The following is a 16,316-nucleotide window of genomic DNA, read 5'->3' on the forward strand; positions in this document are numbered from 1 at the left end:
CTGCTTTTCACCCATACACCAATAAAAAAAGTGGCACCTTATGTTAAAAAAGAAAATGTTGCAATGCTAGCTTGGCTTTTCTTTCCTGAATAACGAACCTCTAACAGAATCATTTTTCAGATGTGGGAATACCCGTGCTTTCATTGATAAAACCATGTCTGACCTTTGTTGTGAGCTAAATCAATAACCAGGCAGTGCAGTAAAATAAACTTGTCATAGTCGGCAAAGGCCTCTGGACTTGTGAGTGCTATGGCCTATAAACAGACTCAAGTGGCACCAATGCATTCGGTCACACAGATCACACTGGCTCCCAGTAATAGAAGAACGTGGAGAAGCACATGGAGATGTTCACACTTTGCCAACAAATCTGGTCTAAAATTTTAGAGTCAGAAGGAGCCACATGATAATGAAACTGCAACCTACAATCAAATGATATGTCCTGGACTGGACCACTTCACAGTTGCACCTGCAGCTAAACCATAATAGATACTGTATTTGGTGAATGTTTGCAGCCGATTAAGCACACCAACGTTTGAGATGATGTCTCCTAAGGATCCCCTGGATCCAGGATTTGGATGAATTTTAGCACTTTATCAGTATTCCTATTTGGTTGAAACCTAAGCAATTTGACAACTGGACAACTAAATACAAAAACTTTTTGCTCAACAATTGAAGCAATTGTTTATAAAAAAAAAAAAAAAAAAGACACCAGATTTGAATATGCATTTGACAATTTTAGAGGATTCAGGTATCCGGCTGAATCCAAATATTATTGGTTTACTGCATCGATAATTATTGTTACTGTACGATTAGCCCTGCTAATTGTGGTGCCTGCACAGTCAATACTTGCAAACCTGGTGTGATACTGAACTTGTAGGGAGGCCCGGATTTGTGGAAAGGCACCAAGGCCCGGGCCTAGGGCGGCAGGATTTTAGGGGGTGGCATGCTGCCCAACCACACCAATATTAGTTCAAAAACACTGGAAATGCACAGGAGATACAATATTTTTTTTTTAATTTCCCATGCGCCAATACCCATTTCTCCAGTCCATGATGAAAATTTGGGGAGGGGACAGGGGTGACGGGCCTAGGGGCGCCCGCTATGTAAATCTGGCCCTGCTTGTAAGATAGAAATACACTGGCACTCAAGGCAAGTGAAATGCACGGTTACCAATTGCTATTTATTTTTGTGCGAACGTGCAACATTTCGGGGCAAGCCCCTTTATCAAGCGTATCAAGACGGGGCTTGATAAAGGGGCTTGCCCCAAAACGTTGCATGTTCGCTCATAAATAAATAGCAAGGGGCAACCCTGCATTTCCCTTGCCTTGAGTGCCAGTATATTTCTATCCTACAGATTTATTGGGGGTCACCGTACTCTCCACACTGTGCACCAGGCTTTCTCATTGAAGTATATTTAGGAGCGTGCTCTGCCTCATCTTGTTCCAGTGATACTGAGCTTCTCACATTTCCTACCTACAACTACTGGTTCTGTTCTGCCCAAAGCACTTGCTCTGCTGTCACTATGCATTGCCGGCAAACCTTTAAAGGGATACTGTAATGGGGAAAAAAAATGATTTTTTTTCAAAATGCATCAGTTAATAGCGCTGCTCTAGCAGAATACTGCACTGAAATCCGTTTATCAAAAGAGTAAGATTTTTTTTTAGATTTCATTTTGAAATCTGACAAGGGGGCTAGACATATTGTTAGTTTCCCAGCTGCCCCCAGTCATGTGGCTTGTGCTCTGATAAACTTCAGTCACTCTTTACTACTGCAAGTTGGAGTGATATCACTCCCCTCCCTTTCCCCCCCAGCAGCCTAACAACAGACCAATGTAAGGTAATCAGATAGCAGCTCCCTAGCACAAGGTAACAGCTCCCTGGCAGATCTTAAGGCTCCCATACACGGGCCAATAAAAGCTGCAACAGACATTCTGCAGCTTATTGGTCCGTGTGTGGGGCCATCAGACGGGCGTCCCCGATCGATATCTGGCCGTCTCGCCGGATCTCGGCCGCATCTGTTCGTTTATGCGGTCCTGTGTTCCTACCCCCTGTATAGCCTTCATTATGATCCGATCTTTGGGCCCTAGGGCCCAACGATCGGATCACCCCGATAACGCCCACCTCAATGTGAGCATATTGGGGAGAGATTTGCTTGTTTGGCGACATCGCCAAACGAGCGGATCTCCCTGTGGATGGCCACCTTTAGAACAGCACTCAATAATAAAAACCAGGTCCCACTGCGACACATTTTTACATTGAGTAGGAGAAACAACAGCCTGCCAGAAAGCAGTTCCATCCTAAAGTGCTGGCTCTTTCTGAAAGCACATGACCAGGCAAAATGACCCGCGAAGGCAAAAACACACCAATATTACAAGTAAAAAAAAAAAATACACTTGCTGGTTCAGGAATGAAATTTTATATTGTAGAGTGAATTATTTGCAGTGTAAACAGTGTAATTTAGAAATAAAAACTACATCATAAAAATCATGACAGATTCCCTTTAAAGACTAAAGAACATTTTAGCATATAATCTGCCATGGAGGGTTGTTTGTACCTTTGAGCCCTTCCATCTCAAAAAGTTCCTACTCAGATAAGGAAATAGCCACAGCTCAATTATCAGCTAGCCAGGTCCTTAGCAATTACTCAGTAGCCGATGGCATACACCACACGGCGTGCCAGTTTTTCTGCTAGACCAATAAAGCCAATACACAATGCTTTGATGGCAACATCGTGACCTTGGGATTTACTTTGAAGAAAAGCCAAAGCAAACATAAACAAAACAGAAACATGTGAAAATCTCTACCGGTTCCAACATTCTCCAGGTTCTTTTTGCTAGAAAGGAGTTAGCAGTGTAAACAGATCCTTATAACAATTTAACATTGTGCCGCTAGCTGAGTAGTCATTGAACAATTTAGCCGCTAAGATGAGTCACTGAGCCACAATGCTCACAACTTCATTTGTATCTCCAGAGGCAGAAAAAATAATTGGAGAAAGCCAGAATGAAATGGTAAGGTTACATACAATGCTCTGGGACAGTACAAACATCCTCAAAGATTTCTTAGGGGGTCCCTTGCAGATTTCCAGACCCCTTCACATAAATCTTATTGTAACAATGGAAATTTGGTTATTATGGGGAGCTGCAAGGGATCTCTGGAAAATCCATGGAGAGGGTAGGGTGGCACTCAGAGGAAACCTTCCCTGTGCTGATGAGTTTTTCAGAAAGGAAAAGTGATGGTCAGGTGTACAAGTTAGTGATTATATTCACAGAGCGGCACCTCACCAGGAAATTGCACTTTTCTTGTTCTTTAAAGGGGAAGGAAACCTAGTTGGCGCAAAAACCTTCCCCCCCCCTCCCGTGTGTTGCCCACCCTTCCTACTCCCCCCTGGCCTACGCGTCCTGCTGGGCAAATGCCCCTAACTTGTTACTTACCCTTCTGCGCAGGTCCAGTCCAGGGAGTTCACAGACGACATCTTCTTCCACGCGATCTTCCTGCTTTGAACGGCGCATGCTCAGTAGGAGCATTTCGCCGGTACGATCTACTGCGCATGCGCCAAAAGTACTGCATGACTTTTGGCGCATGCAAAGTAGATCCGTACCGGCGAAATGCTCCTACTGCGCATGCGCCAAAACGCCGTTCAAAGCAGGAAGATCGCGTGGAAGAAGATGTCGTCTGTGAACTCCCTGGACTGGACCTGCGCAGAAGGGTAAGTAACAAGTTAGGGGCATTTGCCCAGCAGGACGGGTAGGCCAGGGGGGAGTAGGAAGGGTGGGCAACACACGGGAGGGGGGGGGAAGGTTTTTGCGCCAACTAGGTTTCCTTCCCCTTTAAGGATACCAGATTGTAAAATCAATGACAGAGTCATAGCAGGGGTAATTTTTTTGAAAGAGACAAAAATGTACCCCCTATTTGAAAATATAAGTATATAGGTATGGGATCTGTTTTCCAAAAACCTGTTATCCAGAAAGCTCCATTATGAGAAGGCCACCTCTGATAAGACTAGATTTAAGCAATTCTTTTAAAAAATGATTTCCTTTTTCCGTATAATAATAAAACAGTCGCTTGTACTTGATCCCAACTAAGATATAATTAATCCTTATTGGAGGCATAACCAGCCTGTTGGGTCAATTTAATGTTTACATGATTTTTTTTTTTTTTAAGTAGACGGTTTATGGAGATTCAAATTACGGAAATATCCCTTATCCGGAAAATGCCAGGTTCACAGCATTATGGATAGCAGATCCCATACCTGTATTAGAGATCACCAAGAGGTTCCATGAGCACTTAAAGGCCAGTGGCCAAGATCACGTGTTGGTTATAAAGGTTATGGAACTCCAAGGTCACATATAACATATTTTACATAATTTTTACAATACGGGTGTTTCAGTGAGTCACAGGTCTCATGTGACATCACTGAACACTGATTGTAAGGGATGACATCACTTAGTACCATTTATTAGGCTAAACTATCCTTCCAACCTGGATTAAATGTTTCTATCAAGTCAGCGAGCAGTCCAGCATCTTACTCGCTGCTCCCCTGGTGTGAATGTGACTGGGGCTTGCATTTATCACCATGAATAGAAATGCCATTGCTGAGAATTAAAGGGCTCTGTTCAAGGCCACAGCCAGGAAACAATTAAGGAATTCTCATGCTTATAACAGCATGGCAGCAACACAGTGAGACGACAGAGCTACATCCCCCTCCCGGAAGGGCAGCGCATCAATCTGACAGTCGGTGGTAAAATTGGTCACTAGCTGCCAGCAGCTGTACCATCCCCAGCCCAATGAGTAATGAGACATTCAAAGATCTTTCTCAGAAACCATAAATAGCCCACTGGGGGGTCAGTGAAAGGCCTAATACCTGACTGGCTGCTGCTGGCATGTACAGGGTAAGGTGCTACTAGTAATACACATAAGTCTATGTTTTGACCTTATAGTAACCAGGCAAAGTCAAGCTAAGCTCATTATCAGATTTCTCTAATCTGCTGTTGAGGAGCATTAAAATTAAATAAAAAACACACAAACACCCATAAAATATTTGCCATTTATCCTTCTGTTTATGAAACCATTTGATTATGATAGGGAGTGGCAGCCTGCGGCCTCCAGATCTAGAAGAACTACAATTCCCAGAACAACCAGAGAGCATTTTGTCATACATCCCCCTGCCCCGATTGCCTTTGACTAATTGTAAATCAACAGCCGAAAATGGCAATAACAAAAACTAGAGCGTAAGCTCCTGTATTCAAAGCTGCATGCCCCGGTTTGACTTTGGCTTTTAGTTGCTGTAGGTTTTCTTCAAAGCTGCAGATATCATGCTAAATGGAATAGAAAAACCACACTAACCTGGATCCTCATGACAGATAACACTCCCAGCATAGCTGGAGATCCAGCGGTTTCGGAACATCGCTTCCCCCTGAAACCTGAGGGTGCAGCGAAGAGGGCAGCACCCTAATCCCTGGGCTGTTCCAGCAATCTCAGCGAGACAGAGCGAGAGAGCTTTCCCAACACTGCACTGAGGCTGTCAGGCGAGAGACGCTGAGCACAGTGAATGCATAGTAATGGGCTGGGATGTGGAGGAATCCAAGCCAGTAATCAGATTACAAACAGAAATTAGGCACTGAATTGCGGATTGGGTCACACAGACTGGGAGATCTGTAAAAGTGGAGCACTGGCCAAATTGAAACATATGTCTTTGGAGAAATCATCGTGCGAGATACAACTGGGTGAGGGAGAAGCGAAGTTGAAGGAGGAAAATAAATAAAAAGCACTGTCTCTTAAAGAAAAGGAGTGTTCCCTTTCACCCCCCTCCTTCCAGCAATCAGGACGGTGCAAAGATTGCTGGACTTGCAGGAATGCACCTACACGGCACCTTCGTTGTTCAGCAGAGGGATATGGCCTGCGACCAAATCAAACACGCTTACAATCATCACCAATTACTAGGAAACAACGTTAAAAGAAAATGCAGGATTGATATAAAAGCAAGTTAAGTGTTGGCTTTACGACCAACATGCAATTGCAATAACTCTCTGCTAATCTGGGGAGTTAATATCCAACCAGCTCCAGTTAAGCAAGGTTGCAATATCATCTTCTTACAGCTGAACACCAATAAAGTGCACACGCCGCATGGCTAATTATGAGTAGTGGCCTCTGTTGCATGCTGCATGCACTGTATGGGCGTCTATATGAAACCTTGGGTGGGTACACCTTCACCAATTACAGTTCAGCAGGGCACCATGGGTGCTGTAAAGAATATTGAAGTATATTAAAGAATTGGGTTTTTAATACTACTAGGGATGCACCGGTTCCACTATTTTGGATTCGGCCAAATCTCCGAATCCTTTGTGAAAGATTCGGGCGAATACCGAACCCTAATTTGCATATACAAATTAGGGGTGGGAAGGGGGAAACATTTTTACTTTACAAAAAGTCACACGATTTCCCTCTTCACCCCTAATTTTCATATGCAAATTCGGATTCAGTTCGGCTGGGCAGAAGGATTCGGCCGAATCCGAATCCTGCTGAAAAAGGCCGAATCCTGGATTCGGTGCATCCCTAAATACTACACTTTACAGATTTTTAGCAGTGAAAATCTGTGCCTCTTAATATGCCCCCAATTGCTCCCCATCTTTTATTCTGCGAATTCACAGCACATGCTCTGGGTTGATGTTGCATAGCTGAGCTTAGGGACCCACTCACAATATGCAGTAATATATATATATATATATATATATATATATATATATATATATATATATATATATATATATATATATATATATATATATATTATAAAATCGCAACACAAGGCAACTTAGTCAAAGTGACATGGCATCTTAGAAACCAGTGCATCAGTATTTCATAATCAGTCCTGTAGCCTCAGCTGCTATGATAGAACCTCATTTTCTGCTTGGGAATATCTCCTGACCCCTAAGCATAGCTTCTCAAGTGCAGCCCAGAGCACACGGAGCATGTGCAGTGTCACGGACACTCTGAAGACGGCCAAACAAAATCCAAGAGGGAGTTTCCAGTGGAAGGCTTTGAACGCTTGGATCAATACTGTTACAGGGCTGCTGAACCTCTCTGCTGCTACAGTAAGTTCTATATATGAAATAAAGCATATTCATTTTTAGCCTTTAGTAGCCCTTTTAATAGTGCACCATTTTTAAAGGAAATAAAAAATTAACCTAAATTGGGTTACCGGTAAACACGAATGGCGCTATTGGCAATAATCTATAAAGGTATGGGATTTGTTATCCAGAATGTTAGGGACTTGAGGTTTTTCTGGATAATGGATCATTCAGTAATTTGGATCTTCATACCTTAAGTCGTCTACTAGAAAATCATGTAAACATTAAATAAACCCAATAGGCTGGTTTTGCTTCCAGTAAGGCTTAATTATAGCCTAGTTTGGATCAAGTACAAGCTACTGTTTTATTATTACAGAGAAAATGGAAATCATATTTAAAAACTTGGATTATTTGGATAAAATGGAGCCTATGGCAGACCCATTTCCTGTAATTTTGAGCTTTCTGGATAACGAATATACAGGCCTCCTATACCTGTACACACATGCATTCCAATAGAAAGAGGGAAAAAAAAGATTTGCCTTGCGGAGCACTGAGAATTTTTTTGATTATGCCCATTTTTATGGCACCCAATTACCATGTCCATTCATTATATAAAAATTTGGCAGGTTATGAAAGTTTGAACACATTTCTGAGGTTTTTATGTGTTATTACAGTTTTGCTAATGAAAGTGAATTGCCCTTTAAGCTGCAAATCAGTTTCCCCCAAGAGACCTGCTTATCTTATATTGTTACAAAAGTATCTATTCTGGACTCTCTGCCAAAAGCCAAATAAGTTAAAAACGTTGTATATTTTTCTGGTTGTTCGGTGCGGGAGATCAAAGAGAAAGTCGGGACATTTTGTTTACAAACCTGGGACTGCGGGTTGAGCTGTCAAAATCAAGACTGTCCTGCTCAAAATGGGACAGTTGGGGACAGGGCACAGAAAAATTCATAAACTAAACATACTTCTGAGTCAGTGCAGGGAAGGGTTAAATTACAGAGAAAAACATGAATATATGGCACACAGCTGCAGTAATTTAGCAGGGAGATACCAGCAGTGACTGGTCTTGTCATTTCTCTGCTGTGGACAAAGCAGCGACTGCTTAAACATGTGTCCTGGAGGTTTATCTTTGGCAATAATGTTTTGGGAATAATAATGTTTATTTTAACTGTATGCAACCCTCTCATGCGGTCTTAGAATTATGTACAAATCATGTACCAACAAGAGAGGACACTAGTTCAGTTGTGATTCAGAGAAGGGGAACGCGGCACGGATCCAAGAAACTCTAACTGGGACGGATGATAATATTTCTGGGCAGAGAGAGAGGAAAGGGCCAAATAGGGGATCCAACAAGTCAACAAGGCAAAGTCATGGGTTATCGACAATAATGTACTATAAGATGAAGGAGACACTTTATGGAGCTACTTCCAAAACCAAGGCCAGCAAGAGAAACAGGCTTTCCAGCAGGCTCTATAAGTGTAATGAGTGATGCAACCAAAGCCCCATCAGAAACAGGTCATCATTTCTGATTAGCAAATTAAGTGATGTGAAATGAATGAGGCTAATAATAGGCTTCTGGCCACTGCACAGGAACAGGAGGATTTAATGAACTTCTCAGGGGATTTGCTATTAAAAAAGAGGGAGGATAGCCTATATTAAAAAAGAAAAAAAAAGAAAGAGAAAAAGTTATTCGGATGTCAACAGATCAGAGAAGTATAGCAGGGAGGTTAGCATGCAACTCCCTGCAAACCACTGGCAACCAAAAGCAGTTGTGGGTATTGGGAGTTGTATGTCAACAATATTAACATTCCATGAGGCAAGCTCAAAAAATCAAGGTGCATAATTGGGGAAATCCAAGTCCCTTGACCCTTCCTGATGTTTTCACCAAGCTGAGGTGGAAAAGGCACAGAATCCCATAAACCTCTTATTGAAAGCAGGTTTGCCAGACTCGAAACGATTAAGTACTTAAAAGGGAAAATATTTACGTATTTATAAGTAGGGATTATCACCCATCTGTATATACATGATCATGCTACTCCTAGACACGCTAGCAGCTTCATCTGACTTTGTAGGGCACATTCTGTAGGAGCAAGTGAGTGAGATACGGCTGCCGCTTGCTCCAACTTTCACTTCATTTTTGATGAGATGAACAATCACATGCCATTTGAAGTGAAGCTGCACTAAAGTGGTCAATTCGGAAAAACATTACAAAGTTGTAGGTTTATTTACATGCACGAACGGCTACATTTTGTTTTGGAAGCCCCATGTGGAGAAGCTGCAGGCCTCCAAATGGGCCACAAAGTACAACAACCAGAACCTCCCAAAACCAGTAATTCAACATGTGGAGCTCCTTCCCATCTCCAGACAAGCCACACTGCCTTACATGTAGATATAAAGTGTGGTACATTTTAAAGAACATTAGATGGGCAAAGTCATAAATATCTAGTCCAGAATAAATGAAACATAACCCCCAGCACAATTTGTCATAAAGAAGAAAACCGACTATAGAGATTGACTCTGTTTAATTCTACACAGAGGTCAACTGGCAGCCATATAAGTATTCCTCTATAGAAAAAGGCCTGTTGTTGTCAACAAATGTCAAAATACAATATATCATGCCTGGCTTGGTATGGTAAATTGGGCTCCACATCTAAAGCTGACCATATATATCAAGACCTGCCCCAGTTGTGCATCAAATTTAGCTCCAAAATATGTTTCAGCAGCACTCCAATGCAATAAAAAGATAACCTATTTGTGCAATAAGCTTGATAAAGGGCTGGTCAAGCCCGAAATGTTGCTTCACTTGTTGCACAAATAAATTATTTTTTCACTACATCGGAGTGCTGCTGAAACACATTTTGGAGTGTGGACCGGACATGGGGAGACAGTCACAGTTGGCATGCTACAAAAGGCGGTTAGAGTAATTGTGTAGCACTACTTTGTGTGTTTGTGAATCAAATTTAGCTGATCTAAACTTAAGTGAACAGCTAGGTCACATTAGAAATGGCTCTGTGTGGTGATGGTGCATCTACATCCCAATCAATATTACAATAAGATCTGATATTGGTTGGGAAGGTTCACCTTAAATAAGCAATATAGTATGGTTTGGTAGACACGATCTTATGTCTAACAGTAGCTATACATGGGAAGATACTCTCGTTTGGAGAGGTCATCAAACGAGGAGATCTTGCCCTGATATGGCCAATTTTTGGCAAGATAATGGTCAGGGAAATAAGTCAGAGGTCCCCCCATACACTGCCCAATAAGTTACATGGTCTGAAGCAGGTTCCTTTACAGTATTTTTCTGCAATTTGCACCATGCATTTTTCTTTTGATTTAAAAAAGAACCCAATCCTTCCTAATGAAAACAAAGTTCAGAGCAAAATGTTACCACCACTATACTTCACTGCAGGTATGGCTCAACTACATTAAAAGCTCTGCTCAGTATAATGCAATTAAGTGAGTTTGCATGGCTGGTTAAGACATGAGGTGGCGCCATGACATAGTTACTTTACCATCCATGGAATAAGGCTTCACACATCCTATAAACGATCTTAGATTCAGCGTGGCACACAAGAGCTGAAATAATAGGCCACAGTTGCTAACAAAAGGACAGAGCATTGTGATTCAATAGCTCCTCTAGCTGTTGGATTCTGTGGATATGGTACATGAATGGCCTTGCACACCACAGAACTAGCTTGACACATTTAATGATCAGATGTACTTATGCCCAAAAAATCTCAATGTGGCACTTGGCCACAGTCTTTACGTTGGCACTCACCATACAGTCTCTGCACATGTCCTTCAAAGAGGTCTGTTGATCCAACTACACGAGTGACAAGTGAGGTTTTGCCTAAAAAGAAGACATTTAAAAGCCATTTTAACTGTTGACTGAGCATGCTGGGAACAGCAGCAGCTGACATCAAGCTGCCCTTTTGTTGCCCCCGTGTGAGTATAGAGAGCTGGAATATTCCATCAGAGAACAATATGTATTTGCCCCCTTATCTGACATGGTCCTCACCCTCAGATTGTTTGTTATTGGAATCTTTTCATTGTTATAATATTGTATTAAACTAGTGAGTGTTTGGACATTAAAGGCGATTAATTCCCATCAGACGGGTTGTATTAGACAACTTAAACATGGCTTATAAACTCAGTTTAATGAATCTGTATACCATAAATAAACATATATTCTCTGTGTAAGCAATCTAAAATCGCTGGTGCTGGACCAGGAATAACCCTTACTTTTTGTCTGTGTAGAGGAAAATTTCCCTGTCCCTGCAATAAGGAAAAACGACTATGTGTGCTTAAAGCAACAACTCTTACTGCTGGGTAATGTGGTTTAGGCTGTTTGTCAATAGAACAAATGCAGCAGCTCCCTGGGATACAGTCACATCATCAAACAACCCAGTTCATATTATTATTTCCCCCTTAGATGGCTGCAATTCCAAGGGCCCCTCTTCTCTATGGTCTTCTATATCCATCCAAATGATTCCTCCAATAGCAGCCACTATTCACTTTAATAAAGGAAATATCTGAATTGTTTCAAGGTTACATTGTAATTATAAATATTCATAATTTTCATTAAAATTTTAAATAGAAATTTTCCTTTAGAAATCTGTTGTTTAGCATGTTACTTTCAAAGTGACATTCTGCTCCCTGCACATTTATAATGCTCAAATGTGATCCTCTAGGTGCAACAACCAACCCGGGGCAACTTGTATATGGAAGTCATTTAAACAGGTAGGTAAATGACATTTGCAATCTTGTTGATATGATCACTGACTTTAAACACCAATAAGTGGCATGGCCATGGTCATGGTAGTAGGTGTAGACCAGTGGTTCAGACCTTTAGCAGGTCTACTTTGAAGCTAATATGAAAATATATCAGTATTAAACCAAATAGGGATTCCTGGCCATGGTCTGAGAGCAGCCATTTTTGTTTTCCACGCCCAAAGCAAAATTGCCAGTTTCCAATAATATCAGTCATCACAATCAGTAACCATTGGTGTCCAGTACTAGGCAGAGGCCCTGTTGATACAAATCGGTCATAAAGAAGAAAGGGCCATCCAATATTTAATTAGATTTTCAAGGCAAGGCACCATTCTACTAGAAACTTGGAAATATCAGTCTGTAATTTAATAACCAGAAACAGGTGTAGGCGAGAGCGTTTTGTGTAAGTGTTATATAGCACTGTTTATGGGGTGAAGGTTATACCTACACCTCAGTACTAGCACAGTAGTAACAGTATGAGACAACAATCTAGGTCTTTCAGTGAAAGAAGGAATAATAGTGGTAGTATGGCCAGGTGTAAGGAGTCACATGCAAGGAATCAAGAAATCTTTCCAAAAATGTTAAATAACTCACTAGAGGCTTGTTATTTGTCAACTAATGAGCCATAATTCTAGTTAATAGCTGCAATATTTCATACCCCGTGGCCGGTATCTTTGGCAAGCTGGACTGACAGGTCACATGGCGGCTGGAGTTTAGTTAAATAGGTCCTTAGGGGGCACTGTGTTAGTCAATCTGCTGATCTCTTCAGCTAAAGACATGTGCTAACAGCCCACACCTTTCAGTATCTGCCTTTTCTATCTGTCCTTAGTGGGCTATAAAAGTTCTCTGGCTTAACGGACTCAGAACACACCTAGAGCAGATCCCAAGGTACATTGATTCACATACATAGCTGAATGGTCATTGTATAAATCAAGGAACAGCAACCTTAGATGTTCTACCGGGTAGCTCCATAACATTTTGGTTAAGGTCTATATCTCCAAAACTTCAGCAAATAAGACACACAGAGCGTACTGGATGGGTTCCCAGGCACCTCAGAAAATGTACTATCTGCCCATGCAATATAGCCAAATAAAATAATGCACCCTCTAGTTTAATGTATAAAGAAATTACAATTAACCTTGGAAAACAGATATCAGATAATTAGATGACCCCTGGTTCAAGTATAATATCCAAGATTGCAGTGACCTCAAAATTAACAGTTGGTTTATAGCAGTGATTCCCAACCAGCAGCTCATGAGCAAGATGTTACTCACCACCCCTTGGATGTTGCTCCCAGTGGCCTCAAAGCAGGATCTTATTTTTGAATTCCTGGTTTGGAGGCGAGTTTTGGTTGCATAAAAGGTGTACTGCTAAACAGAACCTCCTGTAGGTTTCCAGACCACATAAGGGTCACTAAACGGCCAATCACAGCACTTATGTTATGCTTCAGTTGCTCCACAACTCTTTTTACATCTGAATGTTGCTCATGGGTGATAAAAAGGCTGGGACCCCCTGTTTATAGATATGTGATAAGGATATACCTATATCCTTATATTCTTCAAGAGGTGGTATATTATTTCTTATTTTTTCTAATATTGCAACTCCATCTTTACATGCCTCAATGTACAAATGAGTTGCTAATGCAGCAAGTACACAGTATCGAAACATACAGAACTACATGCGTTCTGCTTCCAATTGGATCTGCTAAAGTGCCCGGCAACGATTCCCCAGCTGAGAGTGTTTGTGAGCATTCCATGGCAATGGCTTCATGCGTTACATTGAGATTTCATGCTGACTCCCAGATGCAAATCTTTGTGCAGTAACTGGAAAATAAATTTGGGTTTTTATTGCCAGCTGAGACAATCCATGGATATTTCCCGCAAAGCTGTACTCTCCTAATCAGAAGGGCCTACTATATGGAGATATAAAGTTGTGATCGGTTACACCCAGCCCCTACAGATGAACAATGCTGAGATCATTGTAATGGTTATAGAGGGATGCTAGGTAGCAAGAGTGCATATATTAGCACTGTATGTTTCTTTCACACAGAGCTTGCAATTAAATTGTTAGTACCAGAAACAGAGGACGACTGAAAAAATGCCCTCATTTGCCCAATTTTATGCAGAATAAATTTATCCTGACACAAAACCAACACTATGGGAACAGGGCCTCAGCACAATTACCTAAAATGCCCTAAATAGTTGCCAGCTCGGCCTAACCCTGCCTGGTTCTAGTCTCTGACAACGGCATGAAAACTGATATTTCCTAATGGCACAAAAGAGAGAAAAGGAACTGCACAGGTTTATATATGTACTGCTGCTCTGTACTAGTAAAACTGTCCCTATGGCTACACAGCAGCTCATTTATATAAATTATAGTAGTGCTTCTGAAGCAAACACACAGCTTTTACCAGTGCGTGCCTACAGTACATTATATGTTAATTACTTTAAAAAGCTTTTGTTTTTTGGTGTTAGGGTCAGGGCACACGCTCATATTCTGGGAGATTAGTCCCCCGGCGACAAATCACCCCAAACTGTCTCCTGCCGGCTAGAATGTAAATCCCTGTTTTCCAAAGTTGTCCGAAGTTTCAACTTCAGAAAACTAATCGATCCGAGTGCCATCCCGCCGGCGATTTACATTCTAGCCGGCGGGAGGCCGTTTGGGGAGACTAGTCGTCCCGAAGATAAAGAGATTTGTCGCTGGGCCACTAATCTCCCCAAATCTGAGCGTGTGCAATGACCCTTACTGTTCCTTTAATATACTAATGTATTTTACATGTTAAGTACACAACATACAAGGCATTTTATCGCTGCCAAAGCTCAGAAATATAAACCGCATCCTTTGGTAATTCTAAACCAAAATCAAAGTTAAACTACATAAACCAAAAACAACTTGTATATTAATTGAACATGGCATATAGCTGTAGAATAGCTGTTAAATACAATCCAAAATGAATCAAAGTATTGTTCTTAGAAACAGAATTGCTTCTGCCATTTCCTCCTTCATAGAAGCTCTTAAATCTGATTTGATTATTTTCAGTACTTGTTTTTAAAGCTATTAGGAGTCGGTACTTTTTTGGTGGCTTCAGGTACCCAAAATTGCTTCCTACTCCATGACTCAGACAGCTCTGGTTCTATGTGGCTGAATATGCGAGCTCCTACACCTTGGGGTACGTGCTCTGCTAACATCACACGTTCTAAAGTTCTCAAGTTTCACCCTATGTTAGCCATTTATATAACCTTAATTCATCAACTGAATTAATGACACTATCAAAACTAGGGATGCACTGAATCCACTATTTTGGATTCGGCTGAAACTCCGAATCCTTTTTGTTTGGTGACGAAAAGTCACCCGATTTTAGGGATTTTGATTTTGTTTGGCCAGGCATGAGGATTTGTCGGAATCCTACTGAAATCCTTACCGAAAACTGAACCGAATCCAGTATTCGGTGCTTACCTAATTGGCCTTCATCTTAGTATGTTAGAAAACATCAGCATTACTCAGCCCTATGGTCAGGTTGGGTGTTCAAGTTGCCCAACTGTGCAGACAGGCAACATTGGCATTTCTGGCATCTTCATTCAATCATTTTTTTAGCAAAAAAATTCTGCAATTGATTTAAAAGCTAATTTGGGACCAGCAATTAAAAACGTTTCCTTCCCCCCCCCACCTCTGTGAGCAGAATGTTCCACTGACATTCTCCTTTTCCTTGTTAGAAGTTATTTATGTCATTCTTAAACGCACTTTAAAAATGCCTGGCATGGAAATGAGGTCAAACTTCAGAAAAGAAACCTTCAGCCTCTTCATATCCATACATGAATTGTGACCGGACATTGGAGTGACATTCACAGCAGGAGAAAAAGCACCCCAATACTTAAGGGCTGGTATAGGGGTTTCTGAATGGCAGGGGGAATGAACAAGAAACACATGGATTTGCTGAAATGAGGAAGTCAACAGTTGTTATTGTATAAACGGTTTATGTTTATCCTCCAGAAAGAATTTATGACACTAGTAAAAGATACTATATTACAGATAGCAGAGAAACTAAACCCAAGGGCATATACAGCTTGTGCTCAGTTGGGTAAATAGTGGTCTGATCTGGCAACGTGGCTCGAATGCCAGTCATTTCACTACAGTACAGGTATAGGATCTGTTATCCGGAAAACTATTACCCAGAAAGCTCTGAATTACAGAATGGCCTTCTCCAAATCCAAATTTTTAAAAATGATTCCCTTTTCTCTGCAATTATAATACAGTACTTTGTACTTGATCCCAACCAAGATATAATTAGTCCTTATTAGAGGCAAAACCAGCCTGTTGGGTTTAATTCATGTTTAAATGATTTTCTAGTAGACTTATGGCATGAAGATCTAAAATTACGGAAAGATCCGTTATCCAGAAAACCCCAGGTCCCAAGCATTCTGGATAACAGGTCCCATACCTGTACTCTTGACAGCCAGCCTTGACTTTGCTACGGTTTC

General features: G+C 41.3%; 1 protein-coding gene across 4 annotated transcripts in view; it reads right to left on the minus strand.

Moving 5' to 3' along the window:
• Nucleotides 1-16,316, minus strand: part of svil.L (supervillin L homeolog) — a 196,560-nt gene that overhangs the window by 113,970 nt on the left and 66,274 nt on the right. For 2 of the 4 annotated variants that reach the window (XM_041565829.1, XM_041565826.1), the window contains exon 3: nt 10,847-10,918. The exons of 1 other annotated variant lie outside the window; for it this stretch is intronic. In XM_041565829.1, the coding sequence (XP_041421763.1) occupies nt 10,847-10,918 (72 nt within the window). Of the gene's footprint in view, nt 1-5,341; nt 5,719-10,846; nt 10,919-16,316 lie in introns of those variants that run through there. One more of the 4 variants, XM_041565827.1, reaches the window with a different exon arrangement.

This window comes from Xenopus laevis, chromosome 6L (assembly GCF_017654675.1).
Source record: "Xenopus laevis strain J_2021 chromosome 6L, Xenopus_laevis_v10.1, whole genome shotgun sequence".
Classification (NCBI taxonomy): domain Eukaryota; kingdom Metazoa; phylum Chordata; class Amphibia; order Anura; family Pipidae; genus Xenopus; species Xenopus laevis.